The sequence below is a fragment of the Anser brachyrhynchus genome, assembly GCF_964034855.1.
Source record: "Anser brachyrhynchus genome assembly, chromosome: 16".
In the NCBI taxonomy this organism is placed as follows: Eukaryota; Metazoa; Chordata; class Aves; order Anseriformes; family Anatidae; genus Anser; species Anser brachyrhynchus.
Window position 1 is genome coordinate 15,402,225 of NC_137734.1, and position 20,043 is coordinate 15,422,267.

General features: G+C 50.6%; 3 protein-coding genes across 12 annotated transcripts in view; 1 reads left to right on the plus strand and 2 right to left on the minus strand.

Annotated features, from left to right (window-relative positions):
- PHF20 (PHD finger protein 20) overlaps nucleotides 1-5,593 on the plus strand; it is a 77,082-nt gene extending 71,489 nt beyond the window's left edge. For all 6 annotated transcript variants that reach the window (XM_080558458.1, XM_080558461.1, XM_080558462.1 and 3 more), the window contains one exon: nucleotides 2,748-5,593. In XM_080558458.1, the coding sequence (XP_080414584.1) occupies nucleotides 2,748-2,890 (143 nt within the window). In that variant the 3' untranslated portion in view covers nucleotides 2,891-5,593. The remainder of the gene's footprint in view (nucleotides 1-2,747) is intronic.
- Nucleotides 5,055-14,429, minus strand: SLA2 (Src like adaptor 2). Of its 2 annotated transcripts, XM_080558486.1 has the most exons (8): nucleotides 13,743-14,422; nucleotides 13,005-13,152; nucleotides 12,827-12,926; nucleotides 12,620-12,706; nucleotides 11,849-11,952; nucleotides 10,813-10,962; nucleotides 10,542-10,668; nucleotides 5,055-10,462 (listed from the first exon to the last, which is right to left on the minus strand). In XM_080558486.1, the coding sequence occupies exons 2-8, from the start codon at nucleotides 13,090-13,092 to the stop codon at nucleotides 10,303-10,305; spliced, it is 816 nt and encodes a 271-aa protein (XP_080414612.1). In that variant the 5' UTR covers nucleotides 13,093-13,152; nucleotides 13,743-14,422; the 3' UTR covers nucleotides 5,055-10,302. The 2 variants fall into 2 exon arrangements, with proteins under 2 accessions (XP_080414612.1, XP_080414611.1); XM_080558485.1 differs by having other exon boundaries at nucleotides 12,827-13,152; nucleotides 13,743-14,429.
- A 3,829-nt stretch (nucleotides 14,430-18,258) lies between these two features.
- NDRG3 (NDRG family member 3) overlaps nucleotides 18,259-20,043 on the minus strand; it is a 60,676-nt gene continuing 58,891 nt past the window's right edge. For all 4 annotated transcript variants that reach the window (XM_080558481.1, XM_080558479.1, XM_080558482.1 and 1 more), the window contains one exon: nucleotides 18,259-19,825. In XM_080558481.1, the coding sequence (XP_080414607.1) occupies nucleotides 19,647-19,825 (179 nt within the window). In that variant the 3' untranslated portion in view covers nucleotides 18,259-19,646. The remainder of the gene's footprint in view (nucleotides 19,826-20,043) is intronic.

Below are 20,043 nucleotides of genomic sequence, written 5' to 3' on the forward strand. Positions count from 1 at the left end.
TTGAAGATCTAGATAACATTGTGAAGTATTAAAAAAAAAAAAAAAACAGATCTAGTTAGATCTCTGAATATTTATATCAGATGATGTAGTAGAATACCTTCCGTATCTTCTTGCTTTTGGTTTTTTTGTTGTTGTTCCCTAGCACTTCTGTGCTTCTGAACTTCACTGTTCTTCAGCGGCTTGCTGGCTGTTTTAGCCTATTCCAGGTGGCCTCTTGAGTGCACAGGGCTGTTATATTTTTCTGTATCCCTTCAAAATTCTTTACTTAGAATCATAGTATCATAGAATGTCTTGGGTTGGAAGGGACCTTGAAGATCATCTAAATCCAACCCCCCTGCCATGGGCAGGGACGCCACCCTCTAGATCAGGTTGGCCAAGGCCCCATCCAGCCTGGCCTTGAACACCTTCAGGCATGGGGCATCCACAGCTTCTCTGGGCAACCTGTGCCAGTACCTCACCACCCTCTGAGTGGGAAGAATTTCCTCCTAACCGCTAATCTAAATCTCCCCTACTTTAGTTTAAGATCATTCCCCCTTGTCCTATCCTTATCTGCCCAAGCAAGAAGTTGCTCTTTTTTTTTTTAATAAGCCCACTTTAAATATTTAAAAGCTGCAATGAGATCTCCCTGGAGCCTTCTCTTCTTCAGGCTGAGCATGCCCAGCTCTCTCAGCCTTTCTGTACAGGAGAGGTGCTGACCAACTTTGTAGCTGTCCTCTGGACCCTCTCTAACAGACCCTCATCCTTCTTGTGCTGGGGGCTCCAGACCTAGATGCAGGACTCCAAGCGGGGCCTCAGAAGGGCAGAGCAGAGAGGCACAATCACCTCCCTCCCTTGCTGTTCTCTGATGCAGCCCAGGATGCAGTTGGCCTTCTGGGCTGCAAGTGTGCGCTGCTGGCTCATGTTGAGCTTTTGATCCACCAGAACCCCCAAGTCCCTCCCTGCAGGGCTGCTCTCAGCGAGTTCTTCTCCCAGCCTGTACTCATGTCTGGGACTGCCCTGGCCCAGGTGCAGCACCTTGCGCTTGGACTTGTTGAACCTGATGCGGTTCATGTGGGCCCCCTTCTCCAGCCTGCCCAGGTCCCTTTGGATGCCATCTCTTCCTTCTTTGGTATCAACCGCACCGCTCAGCTTGGCGTCATCTGCAAACTTGCTGAGCATGCACTCGATCCCACTGTCTGGGTCGTTGATAAAGATATTAAACAGCACCGGTCCTAGGGACAGACCCCTGAGGGACACCGCTCGTCACCAGCCTCCACCTGGACATGGAGCCATTGAGCACCACTCTCTGGGTATGGCCTTCAAGCCAATTCCTTACCCGCTGAATGGTCCACCCACCAAATCCACATCACTCCAATCTGGAGATCAGGATGTCATGTGGGACTGTGCCAAAGGCCTTACACAGGTCCAGGCAGATGACATTCTAGCTAGTCTTCCCTTGTCTACTGATTCAGCCACTCCATCCTAGAAGGCCACCAGATTGGTCAGACACAGTTTGCCCTTGGTGAAGCTGTGCTGGCTGTGTTCGAACGCCTCCTTGTCCTGCGTGTGCCATGACATTGCTTCTGGGAGGATCTATTCCATGATCTTCCCAGGCCCAGAGGTGAGGCTCACCAGTCTGTAGGTCTCTGGGTAAATTAAACGTCACTTGATTTGTTTTCCTAGTTACGGAAAACTATGCTCTTCTTGTATTATCTTAATCAAAAATACTTTAGCTGTTGATTGTATAGCCATTAAAACAGCAACTTATCTTGCAAAGCTGTTGGGAATCTAACTTTTAACGCTATAAAGGTCCTCCTCTTGTAGTTCAGTAAGGTACTGAGAGGTTAAACAACTGAAGAAGTCTTTCAGGTAGTAAAGATCAGGCCTACAGTTACAATGCCTTTTTCATAAATGAAGAAACTCAAGTTCAGTCAGGCGTTTTGTATCTTCTTCTAGGCTGGAGTGCTACTCAGAGTGCTACTGCTCTGCTCAGAAATTTTCTTACTTGAAGGCTAGATGTGTTGATGATTGCCTAGTGCCTAGCAGTTCTTCTGCAGACACTGCCCTTGCATTAAACTAGACTGTGATCTTGTTAGTGGCAACATCCACTACTTGTTCTCTTAACAGATGTCTTCTGTCTTCTGCCTGGCCAAGGAAATGAGCAGAGGTTCGTCTCCTTTGATATTGCCCCATCCTCCTCATGCATCTTAGTTCAATGCAACAGCCCTTTTTCTGGCCGTATTACGTCGTCGCCTGAGGTCTCAGTCAGTTGTATGTCTAGTTTGCATTTCACACTGAGAAGCTTAGAAGAGGAATTTGTTTTGAATTTGTTTTCTTTGTGTAGTAGTCTGCTGTTTATTCTTTTAGGTTTCCTCTCCATTTTCTTTTATCCAATTCTTATTGCCTGGCCAGTTGTCTGTGTAGATGGCAAACTTTTTACATTACTGTCCTGTTGTTTTAGGATCTGATCTTAAGTTATTCTGATGGTATAATCTCCTGTACCGCAGTGTTCTTGCTCTGGAATGGACACAGGTCAGAGGAAACTTAGCACTAGATTTCACAGTGTCTGGTCATGAGTTTTCCTTCACTGCACTGCTTTTTTCCTGGGAGCCTCTGTTTTTTCTTAACTTCCTTTAAATGTGAATTATTTTGTCACATTGTATCAAAAGTTATTTGTAATGATTGATAATTTAAACAACTTGCTTTGTGGCTTAAGATGGTCTATTTGCTGAGAACTGAAATGGTGACAGTTTTGTTTCTCTTTGCAGTTTTGGAGAGTTGGCTGGATTATACAGGAGAGCTGGAGCCACCGGAACCACTAGCTCGACTCCCACAACTCAAACATTGTATAAAGCAGCTTATAACGGACCTAGGCAAAGTGCAACAGATTGCACTTTGCTGCTCATCATGAGACTAGAAAGTATTGGAGACTGTTATTGAGTGAAGTTGGAGCATCTGATGTGAACAGCTCTGTGTATTTAAATGAAATTAGCATGCTGGTTGCATGTGATGCAGATTGACTTCAGGGATTTGTGAAGAACTGCTGTTCAAAGAACAGCAAAAAAAAGGTTAATTTTATCTCATAATTTTGGGTTTATTAGGCAATTATAACAATATGGAAGAGGTTAATACTGTTGTCTTCAAAGGTCGTGTGTTTGTTGATAAATTATACTCAAATTTTCACTCCTTACAACTTGTTCATTGAAACGGTAGACTTTTTTCATAATTAAATTGACTAAAAATTGTGCCACTGAAGAACAGAGTTCTAAGAGCCAAAAATGTTTAGTTGACAGAGGTTGTAAATAACTTTGCATAGTTTAAGTGACTTGTGTCATGTTTTATTCCTTCTGGTTTATGCATAATAGCACACAGTATTTAATCACTAGGAAATGTTATAACAGTTTTCAGACTTAGTAAGTATGAATGTCCTGCTCTTAACTATAAATTGTTACGTGGAAGTTTGCAAGTAACAGTGGCCTAACTCTCCCCGTCTATTATGTTAAATAATGTAGCAGAAGGTCACAGGTGGATTGCACTTACTTTCAGAATAAATGATTGTTTTCCATATTTATCCTGTCACTCTCACGTGACTTGGTACTGGGGAAACCCCTTAACGTTGTGTGTTTGTGCATTCTTGAACTCTTCAACATGGCCATACCGTGCCTCCCGAGCTAATGCTAGCAGGACACCCACACCCTTGTGGCAGTATAAGATACTGCCGAGAAAAGACTGGGGATGTGCTTGGAGTTCCAGACTTGAGCAAGGTCTGTAATGGACATTATGTAGTTTTCTACCCATTTGTTAATAATTGCCATTCCGGTTATATTTTGAAATGTAGATTTTTTCAATACTCTGAACGTGTTCATTGTAAAGACTTACTATGAATGTGTGGTTTTGGGAATCAGTTTATTTTATATTTGTGTAAATAAAGCCTCAAGATCTATGCATGAGGTACTGTCCTCACAGACAGTGAGTGGGTTATTATGTTAACAGTGTATGTTCACAAAGTCCCTTTTTCTACCTTACGTTTTAATTTTCTGGTTTGTATTATTTTGTCAGAGCAAGGTGAAAATGCTGCTTAAGTTCAAGTTATATTATACAGTACTTTTTGAAACATTGATGTGTTGTAAGTATTTGAAATGTTAAGAGCCTTTCAACTGCAGATCATAGCTCCATAAATAATGGCTGCGACTTCAGCTTTCCTTCCCTAACGTTGCCGAATTAAGTTCACTGTTGAAAATGGTAAGCTGTTTTTGCATTGAGAGGGTGTCCTGAAAAATCTGGATTTATCTTGATTTTTGTGTGTGATGGTACCACCAAAGGGTAAAATCAAAGAACAGTTGTCATTGGAAGGCCCGTAACTATACAATTTATTAATCTTGGATATGAGCCTGTAACGTTTGTATACTGCAAAGAATAATGACTAACTATGTAAATTCCTACAATAATATTGGAAATTTTAAGTTAACAGTATCTACACAGTGAATATTTTAATCAGTTCCTTCAGAAAACAATAATTAGGCTTCTCTAGTAGTAACTAAGGCTTTTGTGCCAGGAGTCATTTCAGGGAATAATTTGTCTCACAGTTTTGTAGTTGGTATATAGTGAATACAACATATGTACAGCAGAAAAATAAATCTATTTTTCTGTAACACAGTTGGAGTAAAGCTTACATGATATTTAAGTAGCACTTCGATCTCTGAAGATGATACCAATGTTATACTCTCTCTCTCCTGTTAATGACACCTCAATTTATAAATGCTGTGTGTAGCTCTAGACCAGGCAACATTAACCAAACAACCAGAACAGCATTGGAGGAGGACTCCAAACAACTGTGAAGGTTTGGGTTTTTTTTCAGGTTAGAATGACCAGAAGGGTGTTCCCTGGTTGAGATTCAAAGCAAGCGCTTCCACCAGGAGTCTGAGAAGAACATAGCTGCTACTAAGCCAGCTGTGCTTGCAGTTTGAGGGGTGTGAAGACAAGTCACTTCCTGAGCAGACACTTCTCCAGAGTGGAACTTCTTTCCGAGCAATTGCTTTTTGTGTGCTCATTTTAGGTTTTTACTTCTGCTGTGGTTTGTTTTTTTTTTTTTTTTTTTTTTTTTTTTTTTTTTTTTGCTCAGGGCAATACTTAAGGTTTGGAAGAAGAGACAGTTCTGATGGTTGAGTGAAATGACAAATACTGGAGACTTGTTTTCCTTAGTAGAGCTAGAGAATTAAGTTCTTGCAGGTAAAGACTGAAAATATTTATTTAAAATAGACTAGCATTTTTCATGTTCAGGAAAGATTCTTTAATGTACTTTGCCTGGATTCATTTTTGTCCATGTTTTTGCAAGTTTCCACATTGTTATTTCTTAGTCTGGACCAACTGTTTGGTCTGGCAAGTCACTTTTTTATATTTCTTTAAATCACTGGTAAGTGAATGCAACATGGAGCCTTGATGAAATGAGCAAACATTGCACTGTGGATACATAAGTATATTTGTCTTTGTTAATGCACTATTAGAACTGAGGGCGCTGTATATAAAATTTTGCTTTGGAGCAATATTTGCAAAACTTGAAAACTGTACCTTGGTGTTTGGAATAAATAAATAGGTTTTTGTTGGTTAAGTCTTAGTAAAGTCTTTGTTTCAATTAATGATTATTCACTAAAATAATTTTGGACTTTTGTGTACACTTCACATTGAAACATAGGTACAGTAGTTAGACCAGAATGGAGATCTTAGCTGTTCTCAAAGTATCAGTGATTGTTTTCCAGATCTGTCTCATAGATATTCCTAATAGGTAAACTCTGTGTTATACTGTTTTAGAAGGGGAGCTTATATTTTATTCACAAATTAAAAAAAAAAAAGAAATTGAACACTATATATATATATATAATTTCAATGACAGAGCCCACCAGAGATGCTGCAGAGCATTTTGCAGTGTCGATGAGAGGCACCTGGCTCATCTCTTTAGTGATTTATTTCACAAAAGACTCAGGCATAATTTCAGTACTATTTTGAGGTGGAGATGTTGCCCCTTAAGCAGTGGGCTAGCAGGTGTTTCAGGTAGACTTGGGAGGGTTGAGCTGGAAGGGAATGGTTATGTAGCACCTGTGACTAATCCTGAAAGCTACCAGTCAAACTGAAAGCCAGCAGCAGCAACAAGCTTAGAGGAAAAGCCGAGTCTTTGCTGTACAAGGGAGTGATGATAAAGCATAAACACGAGGAAAGTTTGTTCCTTTGTCCTAACGAGCCAGTCTGCATAACTTCATTCTTGAAACAAGCTTCCAATAGAGCTCCAAGATTGTAAAGCCAGCAGGTACTGTTCTGCTGGAGCCTGGCTTGTGAAGCCCAGAGAAACCGGCCACTGATGGCAGACCCAGGCTTGTGTTTCATGGTTGAATGAAATCTGCTCACATTTAGAAAACTTGGCTATGATGTTTTAAGTGAGCAGCAGTGTGAAATAATGTACTGAAATGTGTGCAGTGGCAGGCTATGTTTCTGGGAAAGTGTGCCCTCTGCTGTGAGCTGCTTTATATTTTACTTGCTTGGTGTTAGGGTTCTCCTTGGGGTAGACTGTCATGTCAGGAGACAGTTGCCAAATCATCAGCCTACACATGGGTAGATTCACCTTGAGGCTTTGTCAGTCTAAGAAATTTTATACACAAACATTTGAATACTCTCACAGTTACTTGTCCACATTATCAGCTATTCCAGTTATAATGATATACCATTGATTGTCATCCAGACCTTGGAATCTCATTCACACTTGATTTGACGCTGGAGCAGCATTGCTGCTGCAGCACTGTCGTTTCAACAGATCTTCACTCTTGTGAAGACAATACCTAGAGCTGTGCACTCTTCTCCCCACGATAAAGTATTGTTCAAATAAGTAATCAAAACCTCAGAAAGCAATACATTTTTTCCTCATTAGACCATACATGCAGACAGCAAAACTGCAAACCTAAGAGGAAGTCTTCCAAATAATGAGTGCTTGGGTAATAGTAGCAGATCTTCTGAAAACTAGATTTAAAAAAAAAAAATAAATAGGGGGAAGGGATAGAGTTTTTGCATCGGTAATGGCTAAACAATGCCTGTGAGTATTAAAAATATGCCATGTTTAAGGACAGTGTGGGTGCCTGTTTCCCATGCTTAGGGACCTGGGTATGCTGGCCTCTGGGGTAGAGGCAGGGTTGTATGTACTGCTGAAGACTTCTGAGCAGTTGGTTGTTAGGTGGATTGAGTATGTGTGCTGTCACAAGGGTCATTGGAACAGAACCTGCTCCCAAAGTGCTGCTTTTCTATGCCTTAGAGTGGCAAGAGTATTGGCTGTTGAGAGCCACACTGAATCTAGGCTGCAGACATAGCTGTGTCCTCTGAACAGGGGCCCAAAAGGAGATACTTTGATTATTGTGCAGCTCATTCAAATACCTTCAGAAGTCCCTTTCATCTCAGCAAAGGCTTGGTGGCCATGGTTCTGCAGAAAGAGGAGATGCTTAGAGGGAGCTGGACAGGATGGGTTAATGGGCAGAGGCCAATGGGATGAGATTCAACATGGCTAAGTGCCAATTCCTGCACTTTGGCCACAACAACCCCATGCAATGCTACAGGCTTGGGGCAGAGTGGCTCGAAAGTGGTGCAGAGTAAAAGGATCTGGGGGCGTTGGTCGATGCTTGCCTCAACATGAGCCAGCAGTGTGCCCAGGTGGCCAACAAGGCCAACAGCATCCTGGCTTGTGTCAGGAATAGTGCAGCCAGCAGGGCCAGGGAGGTGATCGTCCCCCCCTGTACTCTGCTCTGGTGAGGCCGCACCTCGAGTGCTGTGTTCAGCTTTGGGCCCCTCACTACAAGAAGGACATCGAGGCCCTGGAACATGTCCAGAGAAGGGCTACAAAGCTGGTGAAGGGCCTGAAGCACAAGTCCTGTGAGGAGCGGCTGAGGGAACTGGGGGTGTTTGGTCTGGAGAAGAGGAGGCTCAGGGGAGACCTCATTGCTCTCTACAGGTACCTGAAAGGAAGGTGTGGGGAGCTGGGGGTCGGCCTCTTCTCACAGGTAACTAGTGATAGGACCAGAGGGAATGGCCTCAAGTTGTGATGCGGGAGGTTTAGGTTGGAAATGAGGAGCCATTTCTTCTCAGAAAGAGCAGTCAGGCACTGGGACGGATTGCCCAGGGAGGTAGGTGGTAGTGTCACCGTCCCTGGGGGTGTTTAAGGAAAGGTTGGACCTGGTGCTTAGGGACATGGTTTAGGGGGTGAGAGTGGTGGTAGGAGGATGGTTGGACCAGTTGATCTTGGAAGTCTTTTCCAACCTAATGATTCTATGAAATTGTTTTGTGGAGGATGGGGAGGAGCAGAGCATAGGCTCAGTGAGAGGCTGCAGTCTGCATGTCACTAAGCACTCATAATTTCAACTTTCAGAAGAGGTCAGTGCTGTCCACCATACGGCTAATCTGGCCAAAACAGCCACATCTCTGCAGGCTCAGCATGCCCCTGACACAGGGGAGAGCATCAGCTGCCCAGCCACTCACTGAGCAGTTGGAGCACCTTGGGTGCTGAGGACAGCCTGCAGCAGCAGGCCCGTTCCCCCTGGCCTGCCTTGGCAGCCTGAGGCAGCTGGCAGGGCTCCTGCTGCCCATGCGCCCTTGGGTCTGTCCCTTGCAGTGCTGTGCTGCAGGCTGCGGGGTTGGGATCCCACCATGAAGCCTTGGCCACAACACTACTCAGTGCTGGGGTTTGTGCCTATGTTTCCCAGCAGGAGAGAAGTGTTTGCAGGACTAGGAGCTGCTAGGGCTGGGAGCAGAACTGCCATGGCGCTGGAAGGAAGCAAGGCTCTGAGGCAGATGGGCTTGGGAAGGACTTAAATAGGCTTTGGAGCTAGGCGTCTTTCATTTTTACAAAGTCACTAGAATGCAAATAGCAGAGAGGCAGCTGCTTAACTGCAGCTTCCTCCAGTGTCACCAGCAGCCTTGGCTGCCCGTGGGTCAGACTGGAGGCTGAGGAATAAACCCCACTGGGGCCCAGGAGGGGGGCAGCCCCTGCCCTCAGGCAGCACTTGGGCTCAGGCTGAGCAAGCATGTAAAGTTACAGGCTGCTTAAGAGAAGGAAAGGTAAAATTTGCAATGGATGTGCAAGAGCAAAGTAATTAGATGTGAAAAATTAAGTGATGATTTGAGTGTGTAAAAGGTAGAAAACGTGTCAATAGTTGGGGTCTTGCTGCAGCAACCTCTGAGAGCTCAAAGAAGGAAGGAAAGAAGGTTACTAGGCAGCGAAATTGCTTCTACATCAATTCTCACCACAGAGGAAGCTTCAGGCGCTTTCCCCAAACCTTTCTTTGCTGATAAGGGGCTGCTCAAAATGAGGGCTCAGTTGTCTTTCTGTTTTGATGCGTTTATACTGCTTTTAATGAGGTCACAGCCCGCTTCATCTGGCTGAAAGGGTTGTAGCTAAGATCAGCGTTTGACAACAGTGTTTGCATTTTGACTCTTCTCTCATCTAGTCCTTTTGTTGGATCAATTTCTCCCCCTACCTCCCAGAACATCAATTAAAATAAACATTTTTAAACCTCTAGGCCTGATTAATGTACCCTGAGCAGTGTTGCAGGAACCATCTGGGCCAGGGGCAACAGCACAGGCAAAGCCCCCACAGATGCAGTCAATGGAAAGTGGCACTGCTGCTACAGCTGTCAGCTCATGATTTAGTCACCAGCTCTCACCTGTTAATGAAATGTTCTTTCATTAAGATATTAGACAGTTATTGCTGTGTGGCCAGCAGGATCCTGGTTAATGGACAGTTTAAAGGTTTAAAAAGCAGCTTCTTGTGATGAAAGTGGGGTGGTTTCCTCCTGGCTGCTTCTGCTCTGGGGCAGGGTCTGTTCCTCATCAGGCTGAAGAGAGTGATAAAAAGGGGGGGGGCTCCCAGGCCCTGTGCTGCACAGACGACACCATCACCCAAAAAAACGATAATCTGTACATGAAGTGAGGGGCCTGATTAGGTTGGTTTGTGCCCCTGCCTGAGTTGTGTTGCTGTCGGTGAGCACAGCTGCGTCCCGGCCAGGTGCAGGCCCTCTCTGTCGAGCAGTCGGGGAAGCGTCCCATGGGAGCAGAAGGCAGAGGCCTGGGGTGATGCCTGGGGGCTCAGCAGACCACAGCGAGGAAACCCAGGGCTGGGATGGAGGCCTTGCCTTGTCCTGAGGTGCCTGGGCATCAGTGCTGGAGGGGCCTCACTCCCCAAGAGTGCAGCCCCTGGGCACCCAGCTGCGGTGAATGACAGCAGCTGAGGCAGGTGAAGGCTGCAACCAGGCACGGGTGCCCATCCTGGGGCTGCAGCTGAGCTGGGTCCTGCCCTCAGCTGTTCTTCACCCCTTTCCCTGCAGTGCCCATCTCTGGTACCTCCTCATCTGTCAGGAGGAGGTAGGAGCTGATGGCTTCCCGAAGGCCCAGGCTGATGGGGGAGTTATCCTCCTCTTCCTCCGGTGGTGGCACAGGCTCTGACAACAGGACAGAACTGCAGGGGGGAGATGGGGCCATCAGCATGCAGTGCCAGCCCCACAGGGGAAACCCACAACCTTGGTAGCCAACCCTACCTGTCGATCTTGTCCCAGTTGAGTGACGGCTTCTTCACCACGGTGGGCTGGGCCAGGGCTGGGGCTGCCCTCACACTCTCCATGGAGCAGGGCTGCCTGAGGGCACAGCACAGACCCTCCCCACACTCTGGGCAGGGGCCAGTGGCATCAGTGCAGTGCCCACATTCCTGCACATCAGCCCCACAGGCAGGTGCTGGACCAGCCACTGCCCACCTGCTTCCCCGCAGGGCCCTGGTAGGTGACATCTGGCCCGGGGACTGGTGGCCCTTACCTGTGTAGTGGTCCACGAGGTCGTGCAGGTTGGAGAAGGTGAGCCGCGGAGAGATGTAGAGCCAGCCATTCTCCAGGCGATGGATGCGGTAGTGTGTGACCGAGTCCCATGAGGTGAGCTCAGTGCGCCGCACCGACAGAGAGTAGCAGCCTGCAAGGGTGCAGGGCTGGGGTGCCGCAGGGCAGGACCCCACGCAGCCCTGGGCTGGAGCAGCCTCAATTTTTGCCACCCAACTGGGGTGGCCGGGAGCACCTCATGGGCACATGCAGCTACCATGGGGTGCCAGCCCCACACCACAAGCACCCCACCCTGGAGAGAGGAGAGTTCCAGGATGTAGCCCAAGCAGTGTCCCCCGAAAGCTGCCATGGCACCAGGATGGTGGTGGTGCTGCTGCAAGGAGGGAGCATAAAGCTGCTGGGAGAAGGGCTGAGCTGAGCTCTGCCCTGAGACTTGACCCTGCACCAGGGCTAGGCACTCAGTAGAGTTCCCTCGTAGGGGGGACGGAATTGGGCCCCTGTTTCATCTTTGAAGCCAAGCCTTTGCACATTTTTGCTTAACCAAATGCTGCAGGAAGCCTGTTTGTTGATTCTTTCGGGGCCCTGTGGTGGAGGAAGAGGCTCGGCATGAAGCAGAGAACAGCAGCAGCACCAGGAAACCACCATGCGGGGCCTGCCGTTGCCACCAGGTGCAATGGAGGAGCAGCCCCACAGCACAGGGCCCTGTTTGCGCCCTCAGCACCCTGGAGTAGAGGGGCCATGAAACGCTTGAAGTACACTGGGGGGGGGAGGAAGGGGGCTGGGGTGGGGCGGGGGCAGGCGATATCAGGACTTGACAGCACTGTGCACAGGCTCTGGGGGAGTCTCAGGGGATCAGCTTTGTCCTGCATGCGATGGAGCTGTCACCACTGCCACCCTGCCCCAGCCCAGCAGCACTGCCTGTCCCGTCTGTCTGGTCAAAGTCCCTCTTTGCCTGGGGCTGTTTGTCCTGAACACCCCTCCCTCGCCCTTCAGCACACACCGTGGGGCCGTGCACTCACCTTTCCTGGTCTGGCTCTGCCGGATCAGGAAGGACCCACTGTGGTTGCCAGGTTGGAGCAGCAATTCCTCTGCCTTCTCCCGGCTGATGCCCTCGTACAGCCACCTGGACGGACAGTGGGTGTTGGCAGAGCTGTGCCGATGGGGCTGCCTGAGCAGGGTGGCAGCACCTCGTGCCCTGGGGATGGGGACAGGTGGGGTGGTCCCACAGCAAAGCCCGTGGGCTGCAGGACGCAGCATCTGGCCTCAATCTTGTGCGGCCTGAGGCATGGGGATGCAGGGCTGGGACACCCTGCACGCCTTACCACATCACCAAGCTCTGCCTCATGGCTGGGTGTCAGCAACGGAACTTCAGGCCCCGGTACAGTGGCTGGGGTTTGGCCTCAGGGACAATCCCTCCTCCTCTGAAGTGGGAAAGCAGCAACAAAGCCCCCCTCCTCTGGCCCTGCCTGGAGCCCTGCTCCCACCACCACCCTGTAGCACTGAGGTGGAGCTGGCAGAGCCATCCCTTGGGTGCCCCAATGCCTATGGGACACTGCAGCCCCCCCCCCCCCAGGAGCCATCCGGGGGGGGGGGGGGGGGGGGGGAGTCTGCCATACCACGGCAGCACAGGCTGCGTGGTGGCAGGCATTTCCTGGCCACAGCTGCACTGCCAGAGAATGAACCTGGACACCAGTGGGGCTGGGTGCTTGAGAGGCCTGGCTGTACCCCATGGGCCCTCAGCTCTTCCATGGAGCTGTGTCTGCCGGGCGCCATCCTGGGATAGCACCTACCTGTGCCACACCTTGGCCACGCAGCTGCTGGGGATGAGGCACTCCTTGCCAGACACCTTGGATGCCACCAACCACCACTCCCCATCCCTGCAGGGAAGGGGACAAGATGTCCTGTGGCTGCTGGGTGCAGGAAAGGGGCTCCCCATGGCCACAGGGATGGGTGCTGGCACCGCTGGCCAGCAGTGCCCTCTCACTGTGGGGACTTACTCGGCGAGGACGTGGACCTGCTCTCCCATCCTCAGGACAGTGGGCACGTCTGTGCCAGAGGGGAAGTCGCACAGGGCCAGTGCCAGGAAGCTGTTCGGGGCTGTGGGGAACAACACGGGGCTCAGTGCTTGGGAGGACTGTGCCTGCCAGGGTATGCTGGTGGCTGCTGAGCACTCACCTGCCTGCGTGGGCAGCGGGGATGGTGTGGGGATGGCAGCTGCCATTGGGATGCTGAGCGGCTTCTCCCGGCTGGGCAGGCTCCCCATCCTTTGCTACACCTGTGGGGTCAGCACGCGTCCCCAGCCACCATCTGTGGCCACGACTGGCTGCAAGGGAAGGAGAGGGTTGGGCTGGCCCTGGCAGCACCTGTGGGCAGAGGGACCAGGCCACCCGCAGCCATGTGCCCCATGGCACAGCTGTGTCAGGATCTGGGCCTGAGGGGTATGGCCACACACCCTGGGGCAGGGCAGCGCCATAGGGTGCGTCGGCACCATGGAGCTCTGGGCTGGGGCTGAGCTCCCAGGGGACGCCTTCGAGGAAACTGCCTGCCCACGGGATAGCATCTGGGGCCCCGCAGCTGCAGCCGGGTGGGCTGGGGGCCCTCCTGGGGACAAGGCATACATGCTGTGTGGGGACCAGAGAGCCCCCATCCCCAGGCTGCCACAGAACCATGCGGGGCTGTGCTCACCCACTCCGCACAGCCATCCTTCCCTGTCCCAGAATCCCACGGGATGTGGGGGGTGCCCATCCCAATGCCCTAAGGTGCCAGTCCTCATACAGTGCCTGGGGGCTACGATTGTCCCCTCTAGCTGCAGCAGAACATTTCAGCTCCATGCTCCGGTGAGGCACAGTCAAAGCTGTGCATGACCCAGACCCATGGACTGAGCCTCCTGGCTCCGCTGCTGCCCTCACCTACCTGCTGCTTGCTGCTGTCACCATCGCACCAGACTCATCGGGGCTGGGCAGTCATCGGCTGGGCTCTGCTGCGCTGGGTGGTGCCTCCCGCATGGTCCCCAAGGCACCGAGGCTCCACAGGGGGGACCCTCCTGCAGTGGTGGGGCTCCCTCATCCAAGGAAGGTCCCGTTTGCTGCCTCCTTGTCCTTCTGCTCTAGGTTTGGGTATTTTCCTGTGCTGGAGCCAGAGGCTGGGCTGCTCTTGGCTGTGCTGCCTGCTCGGGGTGCGTGGTGATGGGGCTGAGCGCTGCCTGGGCACCAGCAGGCTGCTGGTGTTTCCTGTGACGCATGCGCACCACGGCAGAGGTTTCTGGTTTTTCACTCAGCCAACAGTCTGCTCAGCACTGCCCGCAGGGAGGGCTCGGTACGGGGTGAGAAAAGCCTCAGGTGCAGTTTCAGGCAGCTGCCTGGAGCCACCGTAGACATTGCCCTGGGTGCCACCGGGTTCTCCTTCACCACCAGGTGTGTGGGTCAGCCACTGCAGCCAAAGCTACGCTGGGAGCTGCGGCCCTGGGTGGATCAGCCATCCCCTACCTGGTGGCTGGGGGACATGGCACCAGCTGCGCCCCATGAAGCAGCGGAGGTTTTGGGCCAGAGGACCCCCAGGGCTGCAGCTTGGCCGTGTGTGGTGCTCCAGGAGCTGTGGCACCGATGTGGTTCTTTGTTTACCCAAATGGCTCTGGCTCTGCTGGGCCAGCTCTTACATGGCTGGAGCAGAGAGGTCAGCAGCGATTCGCCAAAAAGTAAGTCTGGACCTCGAGACAAGGCACTCGGTGCTGGAGGGTGGTCACAAACTCAAATGCCTGGGGAAGACACGATGAGACCTTGTCCAGCTGCAGTCTCTGGGCGCAAACGTGCAGCATGGACATGGATGGAGCCAAACTCACAGCCTGGCTCCCACACGATGACCAAGAGATGATCCAGCACTTGCACAGCTGCCTTGAACACAACCACCATCATTGAAAAGCAACTCGCCTTGAGAGCAAGCACCTGCTTGGGGTTACATCCTGCCAGAGCACCCCGAAACCAACCAACCCCATTGTATGGGGGATTTGGGGCTGAATTTGTCTTCTCAAATTGCATCTTTTTTGGGTCAAGGAGAGGGCAGGGATATTTGCAATGAAAAGATGGGCTGTTTGATGAATGACAGTGTTTGATCCCCATACTCTGCCACAGGAGTGTGGCTTGGGGCAGGGAGGGAGAAGTGCTCGGTTTTCTAAGGCCTGTGATTTCACAGGAGGGAGGGACACTGGCACCAGGCAGCAGGCGCTCCAGTCGCTGGGCCGAGCAGAGGGCTCCTGGCACACTGCTTCCCTCCATGCACATGGCTGGGTGGATCATCCCAAGGGACAGCGAGGGCAGCCCAGCCCCGTGGTGCTCTTTGCCCTGCCTCGCTTCCCCTTGTAGCACCAGCAGGCACCTCAAAGCCTGTGAGCACAGCAAGGCTGAGGGACCCCGCATCCAGGTGCTGCGGCCACACTGAGGGCCCCACACCTCCACACCTTTTTGGCTAGGTCCAGACGAGGGGAGTAGCCCCATTTCCCCCAAGGAGAGGCTTCAGGGGTTGCTCGTGCAGCTTTGCTGAGCTCTCCCCAGGCTGGGAAGTGCCGTGCTGCCACTCATGGCCCCGCTGTGCCTCCCCGTCCCCGTGTCCCCCCTCCCCCCCGCAACCCCACTGCCCTGGTTGTGCCGCTGTGGCTGAACATCCTGCTGCTATTCATGTTTCTGGTCAGTCGTAAACCACTGCGTTGGTGTGAAGTGCACACGGAAAAGAACAGCATATTACTAAAGCAGACACCCATGTATGTGGCCTCACACTGCTCCTGGGGTTTGGGACGCCCCTGCTCCGGGTTTGGTCAGTGCTGGCTGCAGCAAACAGCTTGCAGAAATATGTGGGGCTGAGCAAAGGTTCGTTTGCTCCTGGAAGTGGTAGCAAAGCACCACTGGTGTGCCCACCAACCTTCCCAAATGTGGCTCAGCTCCTGAAGCCCTGCTCTGCACTGCCTAGCATCTTCCTGAATTAGTGGTAGTGAATAAAATGGGGCCCCCAGACTCAAACACCAGTGTGGGCGGGGGGGGGGGGGGGGGGGGGGGGCTTTGTCTTACTGCTGTGGCAGCATTTGGCCACGCTAATTCTTGTGACCGAGTGGGTGGAAGGAGGCAAAAAGAATAACCCATGGGTTTCTCCAGACTCATGATGTGCCAGCCCCTCTCCTGTCACGTCTGTGCAGGGGCAGGAGTGACTGGGATGGCTTCAGAGTCTTGGATCCAGCAGCAGGGAAAGGTTCGACAGAAGGCAAGCCACCCCAGCCGTCTCTGCAGGTTAAAATCAAGTAACAGATGTGGTGGTGGGAAGGAGACACTGAGGTCCCCGGTCCAACTTCCTCCTCCATCACCAGTGACACCACCCTGGCAGTGGCTCTGTTTTGAAAGCCTCCAGGCCCAGACGGCCATTCCCAGCTGTTGTCCTGGGGCTGCAGCACCCTCCAGGCTTAAAAGCAAGGAAAATTCCTGGTCAAATCTGAGCCCCCCAAACCACACTTTTCGGCTGCTACTCCCTGCAGTGTCACCTGGCCCTATGGAGGAGAATTCAAGGCCCCTGCCTTTCAGCAGTGAGCACGTCCCAGCTGTGAGCATGGCTGCCCACAGCTCCCGCTGGGGCCACAGGGCCGTGCTTGCAGGAGTGAAGCCACAAGGACGGTGGTTTTGTGAGTAATGCACAGCAGCCGCCAGCACAAGGTGTTGCACCCAGCAGCAGCCCAACAGAAACCTCAGCCCAAGGCAGTAAGAAATATTTCCATTGCTGACCCCTGAGAAACCTGCAGCTGCGCTGAGCTCAGTGAGAATGACCCCGTGCTGCTGAAGAAAACGATGCATGCTTTTAATACCACAGCTTGGGAGCTTGAGCTGTGAGTGCCACAGGGTGTGGAACTGCGCAGATCTGTCCCTCCACCTCAGCCAAGCACCAGTGTGATTTGGGATCCTGGCCCAGGGGAAGCATGTCCTTAGCTCAAGCTTTGCTCCTGGATTTGGTTGGCCTTGCTTTTGTCACCTGAAGAAACATCCTGTCTTTTATTTAACTGGGAATAGTTGTTCCCAGTTTGTGTTTTGCTTTGATGCTTCTATTTTTATCAAAAAAGCACTTGCTTCTGTGAAAATAATTTACTTTCTCCATATGAGAATCCTCGCTACAAATCTTGCCTCGCTTATGCGTTTGAACCACCATGGCAACGAACTTCTTTCTTAATCAGCCCTCTTTCAAATTGGTAAAATCTCATCTGTTTGCTCTCCCTGGTCCTTGGTCCATGGGAGCCTGTAACTGTGAGGGCTCCTGCTGAAATGCACATCATAAACACACTTGGTGAGCACACATCAACCCCTGCTGTGGTATTATTTCCTCTAACTCATTTCGTTGTCATTTTAATATTGTGTTTGCCTTTCTTTTGGTCTGTCTCTGTATTTTCATAAGGGAACTTGGGGAAGAATCACTTGTCTGCACAGCTACTTCTCGGTGTAGTCAGCTGGAATAAAACCCTGCTGCACGCGCAACTCTTCTGAACACGTTGCTTTGCATTCAGCACTTGCATTTAGCAGCGATGGATTTCGTGTGGTATCTGAGGGACTGACCTCTTTCATATTCTCCTGTCTTCAGTAGACTTGAACTTACTTTACTGCAATTGGCCATTTTTTCCTGTTTCAATCGGCTGCAAACCTTTCAATCGGTTTGCAATTCTGGAAAACACTTTGTCTCACTTCCTGCAGTGACAGAGTTCCCCAAAGGCCTGCAGAAAGTCCAAAGCACAAAGCTGCAGGAGTCCACCCTGTGGACATGACAGCAGGACCAGGACTAAGCTGTGACCAGCATGTAAGCACTCTTGAAGCCCAGACAGCTTTGTGACCGCATGATGACAGACTTCTGAGACTTAAGAGCAAAATCTGGATCTGAAAAGCAGAAGATAAACGGTTATGTTAAACGACCAGTTGCTCAGCACTGCTCCATCTGCACCTGGCTTTACATGCGTGCAGGCTAAAGAGTAAACAGATCTTACAGTGCTTTCCAAAGCACTTTCCTTCCTTGTCAGAGGTATTACAGGTTAACTTTGTGTTATACCAGTAAATCACACAGGCGCAGAGTGCTGTTCACCCGGGAAGACAGCTCGTAGGACTTGCTGCCTCTGTTCAGAGGCAATTCTTGGCGGCGTGTCTGCTTTGTAGCAAACCTTTTGTTTAGTTTCACTCTGTCAAAACTGGAAGCTTCTTTCTGCATTTTGGCAGAAGCCAGTTATCTGATGCCTTCAGACAGCCTCTTGCAGGGGATGCTGTGCCACCCTGCTCCTGCCCAGCCCCTAGGAAACCTCTTGGAAGAGGGGGCCAATGCTGCCCCTTCCATGGGGCCTCTCACAGGAGGAAACACTGCAACTGACAAAACCGGCTGCAGTGCTAGGTCAGGCCAAGAGAAACAACACAAGCACACACGGTAACAATGAAACTCAGTTATAGCTTTATTTAATAACTGGTACAAAGTCCCCCTCAGGCAGAGCCTCCCAGTCCCATTCCCTACCTGAAATGGAGCAGAACATGAGTGTGACCCTCGGAGGAGCTGGCTCCCATTGAGTCAGGACTGCTCAGCTGTTAAGAAAGGATGTTTTGCTCGTCTCTCGAGACCTGTAGTAGCCTGACCAGTCATCCCTTTTCTCCCATTAACAGCTAGACCCTGGCACGCAGCAGGCATTTGCCTCCTGCCCTCTGTGACCCAGCCAGATGCAAAAAGGCAGAAAAATTGTGAATTCCACGAAGAGAATAAACAGTACCTGCACACAGGCATTCATTGCTCAACTGCTGGCCTGAGTCACACAAATGTGTGGCTGACAGCAGTCATTTACATTCACTGGTGCTTCCTGAGCCTCACTTAAGATCCCATGCAGACACGCTGCCTGGGGATGACAGCAGCAGGAAGCAGAGCTGGCAGTGCAGGAGATTTTGGGATCTCCATATGGCAAGGGGCACTGGTGCCCATTTCACAGCCTGTTTGATGTTAAAGATTCACCTGTGCCAGGGCAGAATAGTGACTACGTGCTAACTGCATTTGGCCCCTCCGCAGGAGAGGCAGGTGGGTCAGCAGAGGCAGTCTGGCAGCCACAGCTGCTATAGTTTAATCCCTTGTACTCTGTTGAATAGTGCACCTCGGTTAGTGTACATTTACTTGTTAACTGCTTTGCCCTTTCAGGAGGCTCAAGTAAGAAATCACTACGCTCCTTAACACACATACAGAGATGAGACCAAGACAGTATTTCCAACCATTCGTTCATCTTCCCCACAGCTCCTTGGCATGCCAAGAGTCCTGGGAACACAAAGACCTCCTGGTGGGTTCTGCGCTCCAGGCACAACTCTGCCAAGGACTACCACCCGCCTCCAGTGCCTGGAGCTTCACATCATCATGGTCTTGCTTTCCCATGTCCCACAGATGCCATTCCAACTGCACCGCAAGGGTCCTTTAGCAGAAGCACAACTAGAAAGCAATTCTAAACCTCACAAAGCCACAAAAATTATATTTAAATGAACAGGGAAGACAATGGCTGTCATCTGGATTGATATACAGCACACACAGGAGATGGTATCAGCATGTACAGTAACCTGACTTACTAAGACTGCGGAATGTTAACGAGTTTTAAAGAGGCTCTGATGCCCAGGGCATACAGAAAGGACCAAAGTAATGCCAACTACAGACTACCAAGGAGGTAGCAGCTCAGATGGGCATGCACAAGTTAGAGAGAACAGTTAATGCCATGTTGGATGAAATGCTAGATTCTGAGTGGGTTCAGTGGGGGCGAGTGGAGTTGTCTGAATCGAGAAGAGGGGCTCCTGCTTAACAGGATACTTCCATGGTTTGAGGTGCATCCTGGAGATCAATTCCTTCTGGGGTTCCAGCACTGCCTTCACCGTGGTTGCTAGTATGAGACCGGCTGCGGATGCTCTCCCCGGAGCCCACACTAGAAGAGGAGTGAGTACGCGAGCGGATCAGCCTGGTCATGCTAGCTGCTGGCACTGCAAGAGAGAACAAGAGTAAGTCTTAAAAAAGGAGGAAGTTCTTAGGCTCAGAGCAAGTATCACGGCACTCAAATATGTGTTGCTGAGTAAGCACAGAATGAGCTATCCCCTCAGGAAGAAAAAACTCTTCACTGCCAAAATTAAGTCTTTGCATGTCTAAAGCAAGATGTTTAAGGCCCAATTTCAAAAGGTCCAAGGTGAGCAAATGCCAGAAA

Bases quoted from the DNA above. Each gene is read 5' to 3' on its own strand.
- SLA2 (XM_080558485.1), bottom strand. From the start codon at position 13,092: ATGGGGAGCCTGCCCAGCCGGGAGAAGCCGCTCAGCATCCCAATGGCA. The intron at 12,707-12,826 runs GTAAGTCCCCAC...CCTTCCCTGCAG, and splicing joins CAGGTCCACGTCCTCGCCGA to GGATGGGGAGTGGTGGTTGG. The intron at 11,953-12,619 runs GTAGGTGCTATC...CTGTCCGTCCAG, and splicing joins GTGGCCAAGGTGTGGCACAG to GTGGCTGTACGAGGGCATCA.